The 13058-nt window shown below is 40.5% G+C and overlaps 1 protein-coding gene across 6 annotated transcripts in view; it reads left to right on the top strand.

The window, feature by feature from the left end:
- The window catches only part of gdpd5a (glycerophosphodiester phosphodiesterase domain containing 5a), a 28553-nt gene extending 15608 nt beyond the window's left edge, over window positions 1–12945 (top strand). For 4 of the 6 annotated variants that reach the window (XM_030069791.1, XM_030069795.1, XM_030069796.1 and 1 more), the window contains exons 7-17: window positions 362–455; window positions 1396–1541; window positions 4197–4279; window positions 5939–6089; window positions 6579–6809; window positions 7442–7587; window positions 9111–9258; window positions 9644–9726; window positions 10738–10752; window positions 11095–11207; window positions 11343–12945. In XM_030069791.1, the coding sequence (XP_029925651.1) occupies window positions 362–455; window positions 1396–1541; window positions 4197–4279; window positions 5939–6089; window positions 6579–6809; window positions 7442–7587; window positions 9111–9258; window positions 9644–9726; window positions 10738–10752; window positions 11095–11207; window positions 11343–11494 (1362 nt within the window). In that variant the 3' untranslated portion in view covers window positions 11495–12945. The remainder of the gene's footprint in view (window positions 1–361; window positions 456–1395; window positions 1542–4196; window positions 4280–5938; window positions 6090–6578; window positions 6810–7441; window positions 7588–9110; window positions 9259–9643; window positions 9727–10737; window positions 10753–11094; window positions 11208–11342) is intronic. The other 2 variants (XM_030069792.1, XM_030069793.1) reach the window with 2 other exon arrangements.
- Window positions 12946–13058: the final 113 nt, after the last annotated feature.

Genomic DNA, 13058 nt, shown 5'->3' with positions numbered 1-13058 from the left:
TCATAGCCAAAGAAAAAGAGTCAGATTCGGAAAGTGCGGTTTGAATGCCAGAAATCAATCAGCACCTGGCCAAGTCAGTCATTGCAGATGAATAATGATCAATTTGTACTTCAGGGAAGTAAAAATCTGGTTTACTGCACCTTTAAAACATCCTGTACTGCCATGTGAGCCCTAATAATCATACATATTTCTGACATTGCAGTTATTATCTTTTTGTACTCAGGCTTTTCTCTGACTTATCTCAGCCAAAGTGGAAAATAGCTTATAATGAGCACAGTCACAGTAACTGATAAACCTAATCTTTGACCCTGCTGCTTTCGGCTAATTAACCAAATGATCAATATCTCTGTTTCGCCACCAGTCTACAGCACCTTTCCTACACATAGGAGCCCTCGCAGCGTTCACAGCGATCGGCTGGCTGGTGGCTGCTTACGTGGTCCGCAGGGAGAGGTCAAGTAAGTCTGTGCTTCATGTCTGTGTCTCGTTTTAAGTCAAAATCCTCATCATCACTGAGGTACTGTCAGTAGTTACCTCAGATTTTTTTTGTTTGTTTGTTTAATAGTTTCTTCACCTATGTTCAGTGAGAAGACTCAGCAGGCTTCTTGCAACCATATTTTGAGTTTTAATTCTAGCTTTTGCAATCTGTGGGCTAACATTTGGCTGCAGATGTGGCTAACTGTCTACATAAGTATCTATCAGAGGCAGATATTGAAAATCACCACTCTCGTAAAACTTGAAATATGGAATATAGTTGCAAAAAAGCACTTAAAGTAAGCAAGAAAATTTGATTTAATTACCCCGCCTCACTTGAAATAAGCAAGAAATCACTTCAAGTAAGCAAGGAAAAATGGTTTAATTTAAATATTGTAATGTCAGCACATTCAAACTAACACTTTAAATGACCTATCAAAAAGTGATGACCAATCCTTGCCCAAATAGCATTTGCAAATTATTTTTACCAGTTGTTTTATTTTGCTTGGAGCATTAGATGGGTGGAGTAACCACATCAGGGCAATTTCAGGTACTGTAGGCAGGTTTGGAGCCTACAGAAGACTATCTGCCAAACACGTTGATTTTAACAATCATGTTTTGCAAGTGTTGCTAGAATCCTTTTGCTCCGACAGGGCAAGCAGTGCCCTGCCGGTCCATGTGCCTTGCAAAGAAGTGAAATGATGCCAGACCATCAACTTGGCAAGTTCTGAACGACAGGATAAAATGAAAAATTTATAGTCCAAGCAGGTTACAAATGCTGCCAATCGAAACAACCTAAGCAAAATTATTTATTTAGTTATTTAGATAGTTAGTTATTCATAACTTTTATTTATTTATGTATTAATTATTTCTTTTTGACCTGTTGTGCTGATGATGTGACCCTTATTTCCTTCTCCTTCACAGCTTTCCAAATGATGGTGTTGCTGATATACATCGGCATCCTTGTGGCTCTCTATTTAGCACCACTTACTTTTACCTGCCCCTGCATCATGGACCGCCACACCCTCCAAACTCGCCCTGAGATCATGGGTCGACGGGGAGCCCCTATGGTGAGTCAGTGCATTGTCAGACTTATCATGGACTTTAAAACAAAGTGCTTTTAAAGGAAAAATCCAGGGTTGGATAATCTTACACTGTTAGGTATCAACTGTGATGTTTAATGTATTGTAGAAGTTATTTTTTCATGAAGAGAGGTAATATACTTTTCTGTTATACCCTATTTCCCTCAATGGCATCCTCTATTTTTACTGCTGTTAGTGATTTACTACATTTCTCAAAATGCCTTTCAGCAGCCCCCAGAGCAGGTGCTTAAACTTGTTGTTTTAAATCAAATATGGGCATGTAATTTTGGCTACCAAGCCAGGCTGTTTGTGACTGCCTGGTTGAGGCATGTTTATGTGTAAAGCCACATGTCTTGCTCAAAACCCATGAGACTATTGCCTGTGGAAAATGGTGACTCTGGAAAGACACTGTTTCTCTTTGTTTTAGAGAAATGAAGTATCTTTTGGTTGTAAAGTGAACGTATCTCTGCATCACATTGTCTACATGTAGCCAGTTTGCCATGATATGCCACTAATTAAAATTGGCCCAAAAATATAAGAGCTGTTTCAATGTTAATGTGCTTTGGGGTGGATTTTTCCTTTGAGAATGACTATGTCAACACAACACTGAGTCAGCTGACGTGTTTTATTGTGTTCAGAAAGATGACTGTATACATATAAAAGGCTGTGATTACACTCTGTTTTTAGTGTATTCACCCACATGAGGCTCCTGTATCAGGGTCTGGGTACAGAGTCAACAATATGCTGAACTGCCTCACAGCTGGGCAAGCAAATACTGTTCCAGATCACTAGCTGTAAACAAATGTACAGTGTTGTTTATAGATGCATTTCCCTGCCCTCTAAAAGTACACACACATACACACACCACCTGGCTTTCACCTTGTTATAGCATGCCTCAGCTGCAACTAAAGGGGGGAACTAAATCAAGGCCAAATCCAAAAAATTTGCTATCTATTTTTTTAATGTAGTAGCAATGTAGTAATACCATTAGTAATAGTAGTTTTAGTAGTGTTAGTAGTAATGATGATTACACACATTTTGTAGGATAGATCAAAGGTCAAAGCTGAATGCAGGTGGAAAGCAAATCAATTATGAATTAATAAATTCTGCTCTTGCCTCCTTCATACCCACATCTTAAGTTGCCTTGAGCAACTCGGTGAACACATAACTGCTGTTATTTCCAATAACCTCCATAACTACGATTGCTTTTACACAAAGGACCCATATATTACTCATTGACCTGATAGCTGACACTTCCAGGAAAGTGTGAGGAGTTTCTGATGTGTTTTACAGAAAATGTAAAGGATATGAGGTGCTCACTCTCAGCAATTTTAGGCCCATCTGCAAATTGTCTTTTCTATCCAAGGTACTGGAGAATGTAGTCTCAAACTAGCTCCTATGTGAATAACAATAATACATTTGAGAGATTCCAGTCAGATTTAAAATCTTGCCGTAGCACACAGACTGCAAACTTTCTGTTGATTTCTGACAACAGAGACTTCTCCATCATAACTCAATCTCGGTGCAGTATTCAATACAGCTGATCATGGTTTGCTTCTCAAATGCCTGGAAAGTCAGGTTGGTGCTTTTTTTAAGAAACTAAATTCTGGAGCTCTTGCCTGACATTAATCTTTAAATAATGTAGACAACCATGGAAAAAAACTAAAGCACTCCATTTTTGAATGAAAAAAATAAAATATTAGTCTTCTTCAGGGCCCTACTGGAATACTTTGCTTCTAAATGGACTTTTACCTGCCCCACTACAGAGCACCTGCCATATGAGTCACTCAAGCCATGCTTTGCTTCCATCTCCCTTTGTTAATAGTGGTGCTTTTTTAAATCATATCTCACTGAGAGCTCACTCTCTGTTGTGGTAGGGAAAGCTTCCCCCTCTCCAGCCAGTATTCCCCAAGGGTCAATTTAGGACCTCTTTTGTTTTCTATTTATATGATCACTCTCAGTGACATCATTTGGAAACATAACTTTAGTTTCCTTTGTTATGTGGACCCCACCCAGTTGAGTGTTTGTCTAAAATTTGATAACAGCAGTACCCTTGCTAGTCTATTACATTGCCTCTACAGATATGAAATTATGGATGGCCCACAACCTCCCCAAGTTAAATAATAAACAAGTCACTCATTTTTCAGCTAATCTTGGGCCTGCTGCTAGGAATTTAGATGTATTATTTGACTCAGACATCCACTTTGATGAACAGCTTGAGACTCCAGTTAAGGAAAATCGTAAAAACATGATTATTTTTATCCTTTTTTTGCCTTGAGAAGATTATTCATTCTTTAACTTCATTGCATTTAGCATACTAACTATGTATTCCTCACTACTGCAATAGTCATTGCACCTTTAATGCAGTGGGTCTAAAGCCTGGACCATATCCCATCTCTTAGATCTGCCAAACCAAAAAGCAAAACGATCTCCATCCAGACAGGGAGTCAACACAGGAGCTGCAGACCTTCTCGGTTTCAGTTTTCATGTTCACTTTGCACCTGTATATTTGGAATGAATCATGCCTCATTGTTTAATTTTTCTGATACTGTGTCCTCTAGATGTGTGTTATGTGTTTTTTACACCACGGTGACTTACAGTAGCTCTCCTCTGTGGTGTGTGTGTGTGTGTGTGTGTGTGTAGCTGGCTCCAGAAAACACCATGGTGTCCTTCAACAGGGCCCTGCAGCATGGGGCCAGGTCCCTGGAGGCCGACGTCACCGTCAGGTAATTAACCACACATTAATAACGTATTAATCCTGGATTATTTACACTTGATGAATCGAGTTCATGTTGGAGTGACCCTTCAGTTGCATATATAGTCCACGGCTAGTCATGAGAATAAGAAAGCACACTCTCTTTCAGTTCTATGGTTTTACATATCAGGGCATAATTAAAAATCACCTGGTGCTTACCAGGTCCTAAATTTAGGTAAATCTAACCTCAGGTCTAAAACAATACACAACAGATGACACCGTGTCATTATTTATTTAACAAAAATTCAGCCAAAATGCAGATGCCATATGTGAAAAACTAAGTACACCCTTACTGCCTCCATAGGGATTAATAAGGGAAACAGCAGCCAGGTGTTGCTGATAAAATGCACTTGATTAATTGATCATCAGTAAGTGTGGCCACCTCTATAAAAGCAGAAGTTTTGGTCCTTTGCTGGTCTGGAGCATTCATGTGTGTGTTAACACAACGCCAAGGAGCAAAGACATCAGCAGTGATCTTAGAGAAGCAATTGTTGCTGCCCATCAATCTGGGAAGGGTTATAAGGGCATTTCCAAATTTCCAAATGATTTGAAGTCCATCAATCTACCGTGAGAAAGATTATTCACAAGTGGAAAACATTCAAGACAGTGTCCTGTCTTCCGTGGAGTGGACGTCCCAGCAAATTCACCCCAAGGTCAGACCGTGCAATACTCAGAGACACTGCCTAAAACCCAAGAGCTACTTCCAGGACTCTACAGGCCTCAGCTAGCATGTTAAATGTTAAAGTTCATGACAGTACAATCAGAAAAAGGCTGAACAAGTGCGGCTTGTTTGGAAGGGTTGCCAGGAGAAAGCCTCTGCTCTCTAAAAGGAACACAACAGCACAGCTTTTGAAACAATGGCCTTTGGACAGATGAGGTCAAAATGGAGATGTTTGGCCACAATGCACAACGCCACATTTTGTGAGAACCAAACACAGCGTATCAGCACAAACACCTCGTACCAACCATCAAGCACGGTGGTGGAGGGGTTATGATTTGGGCTTGTTTTACAGCCACAGGATCTGGGCACCTTGCAGTCATTGAGTTGACCATGAACTCCTCTGTATACTAAAGTATTCTAGAGTCAAATGTGAGGCCGTCTGTCTGACAGCTAAAGCTTGGCCACAACTGGGTCATGCAACAGGATAATGATCCCAAGCACACCAGCAAATCTACAACAGGCTGGCTGAAAAACAAAAACAATCAAGGTGTTAGCTGCTGGTGGTTCTATAAGTTATTGAATCATGGGGTGTACACACATAGCTTCTGCATTTTGGTTGAATTTTTCTTAAATTAATAATGACACGGTGTAATCTGTTGTTTTACACCTGAGGTTAGATTTACCTCATTTTAGGACCTGGTAAGGACCATATATATATTTTTTTATTATTATGTCCTGATATGTAAAACCATAGAACTGAAAGAGGGTGTACTTTTTTGCACCCATGTTGGTTATAGTTTTCTTCATTAATCTTGTGTCCTATTAATTGTCATAGCAACAGTCTCAGCATTTAGGTGACTTTTCTTTTGATGTTGTGTTTGCTAAAGCACTTACTAAATCTAAAATCTTAAATAAACCACTGAAATACTAGTCCTACAGTCTCTGATAATTCTCGTTTCTTTGTCCCAGTGTGGACGGCATTCCCTTTCTGATGCGAGACCGCACCTTTAGGCGAACCACAGACATTAGTAAGGTCTTTCCGGCTAGACAGTACGAAGATGCTTCGTTCTTCAACTGGACAGAAATACGCTCTCTGAATGCAGGCCTGTGGTTTTTGGAGGTATTTAAATTCACTTCACCTCAACTCACCCCCATTTTTCCGTGTAATATCCTCTGTTGTAAATGCATTTTCCCCACTCAACGACACCACATCTTTATTCACCATATTCTATTACATAAGATGAAACTTTAATGATCCCTGTGGGGAAATCAGGATTAGCATACAGCAGCACAAGAAAAATGGAATGGAAATCAGAGTATAACAAATGGCTTGTATCTAAATATAATGTGGCTGAGAGGGAAAGTATGAAAGCATTAACAACAGTATTATGAGGGTGTTGGTTCAAAGATAAGAAACTGAAAAATATGCATAGCACCATGAAAATATACCATACATACTGATATGAAATAAATTGAGATTAGCATTATCTTAGCATATTAGTAGAAATAGGATTATATAAAGGAAACAAAGTGTGGTACATCCTGTATGTACAGAGCTAATTCTTGCATGTCTCTGCCTCTCTGTCCTCGTGCCTCCCCGTGCCTCCAGAGAGACCCCTACTGGACAGTGGAGACCCTGACAGCGAGGGACCGCAGCAGGATAGGGAACCAGACGGTGTGCAGCCTGCTGGAGATGCTGCGGCTGGCGGCCAGGGCCAACCGCTCCGTGCTGCTCAACATCCGCAGGCCTCCCCCAGAGCACCCGCGCCACCGGAGCTGGTTCATGGACACGCTGTGGGCCATCCAGAAAGCAGGCATCTCCCACAACAGGGTGAGGACTGTATGTCCCTTTTAAATTAATCCTTTGAGAACTTACAAGGTGCCCCATGGAGCATTTTAACACCAACAGATCTTTCATTCATTTGGAGACATTTATCACAAACAACGGAGGCTGGTGCTGAGACGATTGGCAGGGAAAACTGATTTATTGGTTTATGACACAACAGGAAGAGGGTGCAAACACACCTAAACCTTCCGAGCTCTTTCTTTTATAATTCTTATTTTTTGTCCCAGTTTATCTTTACCCTAACTTACCCTGAATTTATTATGTCTCCCTCAGCTTAACTTATTTTTTTTTATTATATAGCCCTAGTATTATCTATTTTCTCATACACTACACACTATTTCAAAGAGAAAAATAGTGAAATTGTTTTGTTTTTGTTTTCAGTGTTGATGCAAAATGATGGAAGCAATGAGGTCTGATGTTTATGAGAAATATTTTGGTTTTTGGGAAGCACTCAATTGTCTCAACCGTGGTCTCGTTTGTTTATGGTAATTTTATCCTGATTAATGTGATAATGATTTGTTGGAGATTAAAATGACGCATGTAGCAACTTTATACAATTATGTTCTCATATTCAGGTTGAGGAGTGTATTTCTCTGTTGATAAAGCAGTACATGTAATTCTCCTAGGTGACGTGGACCCCCGACACAGACAGGGGGAGAGTGCGAGGCTTTCAGCAGACGGCAGATGAGAAGCTGTCATTAGAGGAGATCAGGCAGAGAGGCATTACCAGCCTGACCCTCCACTACAGCAAGGCCAGCCTCCAAGACATACAGTAAGACCTGCAGCACACTGAGGAACTCATGAAAGCAAATGAAAACTCATGAAACAACACCTTTATCAGGGAGTAGCAAAGTGCACGGGCTTTTCCCAGTCCTGAAACTGAGCTAATCATAAAACAAACAAAGCATGATAGATGGTAAATTCAGTTCATTTTTTTTTTTTTTTTTTTTTTTTTTTTGGAGATAAGAGGAACGTGCTCAACACAAATCTCAGCTAGATAAAGACAAAAAGTGGTGCTTGAAGCCTCAAGTAGATCTAAAATACTCTTAAATACTACTGCCAGCACTCAAAACAGTCACAAATATTCTTCTGTATTGATTGTTTTTGTTTTGGTACTTATTTTTGTGTATGGGCTGTGCTATCATGATTGCATCGACGCAGTTCGCCCCCATTTTATCCCCTGCCCGATGAATTTGGAGGAATTGTATTTTGCGACCTTTGGCCAAAAGAGGGCCTGGTAATGGGCGTGGTATAAAATATCACAAAAAGTCACATAACTTCCCAACAGATTAGCATAAAAAAAGGTTTGATGCAAGGTTTTCTCCTGGCCTGAGGGACGGCATCATAACTTCTCATACTGATTATGCCACACCCACTTCCTCACAGCCCACACACACTTCCGTTTTTTGCAGTTTCTCCAAAGGGGGTCTTGTGGGGAGTCGTCTGACTCAGCGTGTATCTGCCAAAAAAATGTTTTTGACACATGGCCATGCGCACCCCTGGTTGTGCTCCTTATTGCAGATTCTGGACCAGGGCTAACTTGAGTTTCATTCATTCATTTGTTGGTTTATCTGTTCATGTCATACCATGTTAAAGTAAGTAATTTTTTAACAGATTTTTTCACAGCAGCCCTTTTCACATGAAATGGCAGGTAAAGACAGATGTAATTAATGCAGATTCTGTTGCATTTAAATGTGGCCGTTCCAGCGAGCCAGCATGAACACCACCAGGACGCTGACTCTGTTAGACCTGGATGGAGTGGGACCTTAATTAATATAATTAGTAACACCAGTGTTTCATGCTACTTCATGTCAAAATGGCTGCTGCGCTCAAACACCCTGCAGGTTCACTTTGCACACCACGGAAGAAGGCGTGTAGCTGAACAGTATGGAGTGCATTTGTGTTTAAAAATCAGTTAAAGAAGAATATTTATGACTCCATTTTTCAAGCTGGCCCTTTTCAATATTAACTTATACAAGCACACGGTGAAATGAAAAAAGTGTTCTTGGTGCAAGAATACAATGCACTGTTTACAGTAGTATTAAAATGATTGATGCTATGAATTCAGATATTGTATAGTTTGAATGTATCGCAGTCGATGAGAGACTAATGCATAGGAAGGTATTAAAGTGACTCATGATGACACAGGGCCTGTAAAATATTCCTGCAAACACAGAGCAGTCATGTGAGAGCAAACTGCTGGGGAAAAGAGAGTAAGAGCTACGGAGAGAGATGGCGGGGATTATTTTTCTTCTTCTTTTTTGATGTTGACATGTATTTGGCTTTTCCCCCCAGGGAGTATCTGGCAAATAATGTGAGTGTGACTGTCTACCCAGTGAATGAGCCCTGGCTGTACTCCATTCTGTGGTGTAGCGGGGTGCCTTCTGTGTCCTCTGATGCCCCCCAAGTCCTCCGAAAGGTGCCTTACCCCATCTGGCTCATGGTAAACAGCTCTTCCTTCTCTCATCTGGCAGAACACACACACAGACACACACACAAGACAAGGTCATGCAGCAAGATGAGAGGACAGCAGGCGAGAGGACAGAGACTGACGAGGGCCCAGCAAGACTCGAGGGCGAGGACGAAGAGAAATATGAGTTAGCTCAGCGGCAGACTTTAGCTCAGTGTGGCGCTTGAGAACAACAGGACCCTGGGAAACAGGCAGAGACAAGGGCACCGATCTGGACCAGAAAGCAGATGTCTAGCAGGCTTATACCCAGTCAGCGCCTTGTGTTGGGTTCAGGAGACGTGGCTGTGGTGGGACGGTGACCTCCAGTGGCGTTTGAAGGAAACTGTACATCTCTTTTTCTGTCTCTTTTGTCTTGCAGAGCCAGAATGCTTACAGCTTTATCTGGATCACATCCGATATAGTCTCCGTCATCATAGTCTTAGGGATATTCTCTTTTCAAAAGTAAGTATAAGTTTGTATGACTGGGATCATGTTGGAATTTACAGACACCTACATTACATGCCAGTAACCTCTGATTTATTTTTTTCCCTCAAATTTCCTTTCAAGTAGCTTCAAAGTTAGACATTTATTCATATTTCATATTTTTCATGCAACTATGTAGCATCCATTTTCTATATCTGCTGGTCAAAGCACTGTATTGAAGCTACATCACACTTATCTTGATTGAAATATTCAAACCCAAGATGCCATTGTTTTATGGCTGCACCATTCCATCAAACAGAAAATGTGTGCATGCATCATTTCGTACATGTTTCCCTGTAATTCAGCAGGACATGTTTAGTATCTTTGGAAACCTTGGGATCTCCATCAGGATTTTTATAATAAATTGCTGTGGGTTTGAACAAAGCAATATGGAGTTGTAGACTAATGATGAATCCACTGATGGGACCTTCAGGGTTGAACAGACATTTTGTGCAGGTGCCACTGGGCTGGATTAATATACATATACATATTTTGTATACAGTACATATTTTGAATGATTTGATACTGCTTTCTCATGCTGCTTGGAAACATTTACCCCTTTCTGAAATGCCAAAAATGTGTTGAAGGTTGCTCTGTCCTTGCAGCACTGACGTATGTCTGCTCTACTTCCATATCACTAAGCACTAAATCTTAACCGGAATTTATGCTGTGTTAACATCGGCCTCTGTCTGAGTCTGATCGGACCCGACCTGAGCTTTGGCCTTATCCAGTCTGCTGCTTCTACATGGGCCATTCATTCTGTTCTTGTGCTCTGTTTTTTGCTCTCACTGCCTTATCTTTCCCTTTCTTCGCCTTATCGCCTTTTTGTCTTCTCACTCACTGTTTCCATTTTTCTCTTCCACCCTGTGCCCTCTCACTCTCTCTCCCTGTCCTCTCTCTTTGTCTCTTTCTCATTTCGTATCCTTCTTTGTCCTGTGCTCTGCCTGATCTGCATGTAACCTTCCTCCGCTGCCCCCTGGCATCTGTCAGCTATCATATGATCAGGTAACTGGTGTGACTGCCTTGGCCTTTGTTGCTGCCTCCTTGTCTGTCCTTGTGCTTATTCAGTGCTGATGCACGCAATCCCCTCTTCCTCTGTCATTATATATGTTTAGCTTTTGTTTATCAGTGCACAGTGTGTTATAGAGTTTATACAATATGTGTAATTTTAAGTGTCTGACTCGCTATTTTAAACGCCCATAGAGTCAGAGTATAGAATACCATAACAGCTGAACTGAATAGTTTAATGACACAGCTGGAAGCGCTGGTAAGCCTGTAGTTGTCTCCATGTGCTACTAATGGTTTGTATGTGTGTTTGTGTGTGTGTGTGTGTGCATGCTTCGGCAGGTGGAAGATGAGCGGGATGCAGAATTACAATCCAGAACAGATTATGCTGAGCACTGTGGTGCGCCGGCCCAGCCGAGATGTCAACATCATGAAGGAAAAGCTCATATTCTCAGGTGCAGCTCTGACTGCCTTTACGCCTGGCGTTTAATGCAGTTGCTGCCTAATTATATTGTAATTAGACAGAGCAAAAACTTAAGAGAATTTTATGTAATGAATGTCTATACCCATTTTTCTTTTGTCTGTTTCAGAGATTAACAACGGGATGGGCATGAATGAGGAGCTTTCTCTCTACCCTGAGAACGGCTATGCCCGCTACTCTCATCGAGGCCTCACCCGCTCATCACATCACATCGCCTCAGACTGGCAAAACTCAGACATGGCTTTGATTTCACAGCTTTGAGCTTGGATGTCTTCGTCATGTCAGAGCTTAAAGGGATGCAGCAAGTTTTTCGGAGAGTGGCCTGCCACCTGTGAAGTGATGCAAGCATGCAGTAGACGTTAAAATAATTCAAGTGTCCCCGCTAGATCATTTGCTTCTGTGAGCCACTTTAGCTTGCACTGTGTGGAGTGGCAGTAGGCAGCCACCACTTTCCAGCTTTTTCAATATGAAGACTGACCTGTTAGTATATTTTTTTATTAAATGGCATGCATATTCAGTTTTAAATATAAATATTCATAAATACAGTATAGTTTATGTAGCCAGGTTTGTTTGTAGAACTATTTCAGGTGAGTGATCTCATGCTGATCCGCTGCACTGTGCTTTTTAGCTGTACACATCACCTTCACTCCCTATGGAAACATGAAAAATAAGTAGTCCTTGCTATGTTATATCTTGTTTAAATTTTTACCAGTTTCCTGCACAAATATGCCACATCTGGCCACACATGATTTATTGATGATATGATTAGAGACTATTTAGCTGTAGAGCTAAATAGCAATTGTAAATACAAGTTATTATTTCAGACTTTTGAGTGAATGCTGGTCAGTTGCCAGTATTATATCAGCATGGACACCAGTCTTAACATGGGGTCAAATCACCCAAATTCAGTGCTGTGTTTTCGAGTTAATAAACATGAATAACCCATATTGTGATTGCGTCTATGACGCCCACCCCTCCAGCATCAGTGCCAGTTAATTTTGGTGACGTTCATGTATGGATATCTGTAGGACCAAACCATTCATTCCAGTTTCATCTTTCTCTTAAAACTCTCTTAAAAAGGCAATAAACCCGTCAAAATACCGCCATAAAACAAGACAGAAAAAAAAAACAACAACAACAAAAAAACTGTTTTTCTTCAAACTTTTTGCTTGAGTGACCTTTCGAAACTTGCATTTCAGATATTGAAGGATGTAATGTTTTTTCCGTGTCATTTACTTTGCTGTTGTTTTATAACAGAGGAGATGGACTGTGCACTGCTCTGTACTTTACACTGATGTAAATATGAGTTGTTTTCCATGTATTTTTATTTTTCCCCTCTGAGAGGATTTTCAGTGGTTTGGGCTTATGAATTGTATATTTTATGTCGGCATTTATTATCTTATATAACTCATGCTCTCTTCTGCATGTAAGAGATGGATGGGGGTATCCATGGGGCATTTAATAGTCATTATATATTTGGTCCATGCTCCAGTGTTTTCTCCTGCCTATTTTCTGTCATGCCATGATTGATTAATTTTAGTCAATGATAGCTATTACAACTTTCACATGGCTGCCTTTTTGTTAAATTGATGGATCAGTAGAATATTGTAGAGGTTTGTGTTAGTCCTGTGATAAATTTCAGTTACAGCTCCACTCTCAGTATTGCAGACCAGTCCAATCTCAAATAAAAATGATATTTTACCTTTGCAAAATTGCTGTTTTTCATTTGAAATCAATACAACAAAATCTTAAATCGTTCCCACTGAAAATTCTTTTGACTCATTACTAGTTCCTTGTAACTGCACTTCTTTGAAAAATTATGCCA

Source organism: Myripristis murdjan, chromosome 14 (assembly GCF_902150065.1).
Source record: "Myripristis murdjan chromosome 14, fMyrMur1.1, whole genome shotgun sequence".
NCBI classification, from domain to species: Eukaryota; Metazoa; Chordata; class Actinopteri; order Holocentriformes; family Holocentridae; genus Myripristis; species Myripristis murdjan.
Note: the sequence above shows the minus strand (reverse complement) of the source record. Positions and strands in the feature narration are given on the sequence as shown.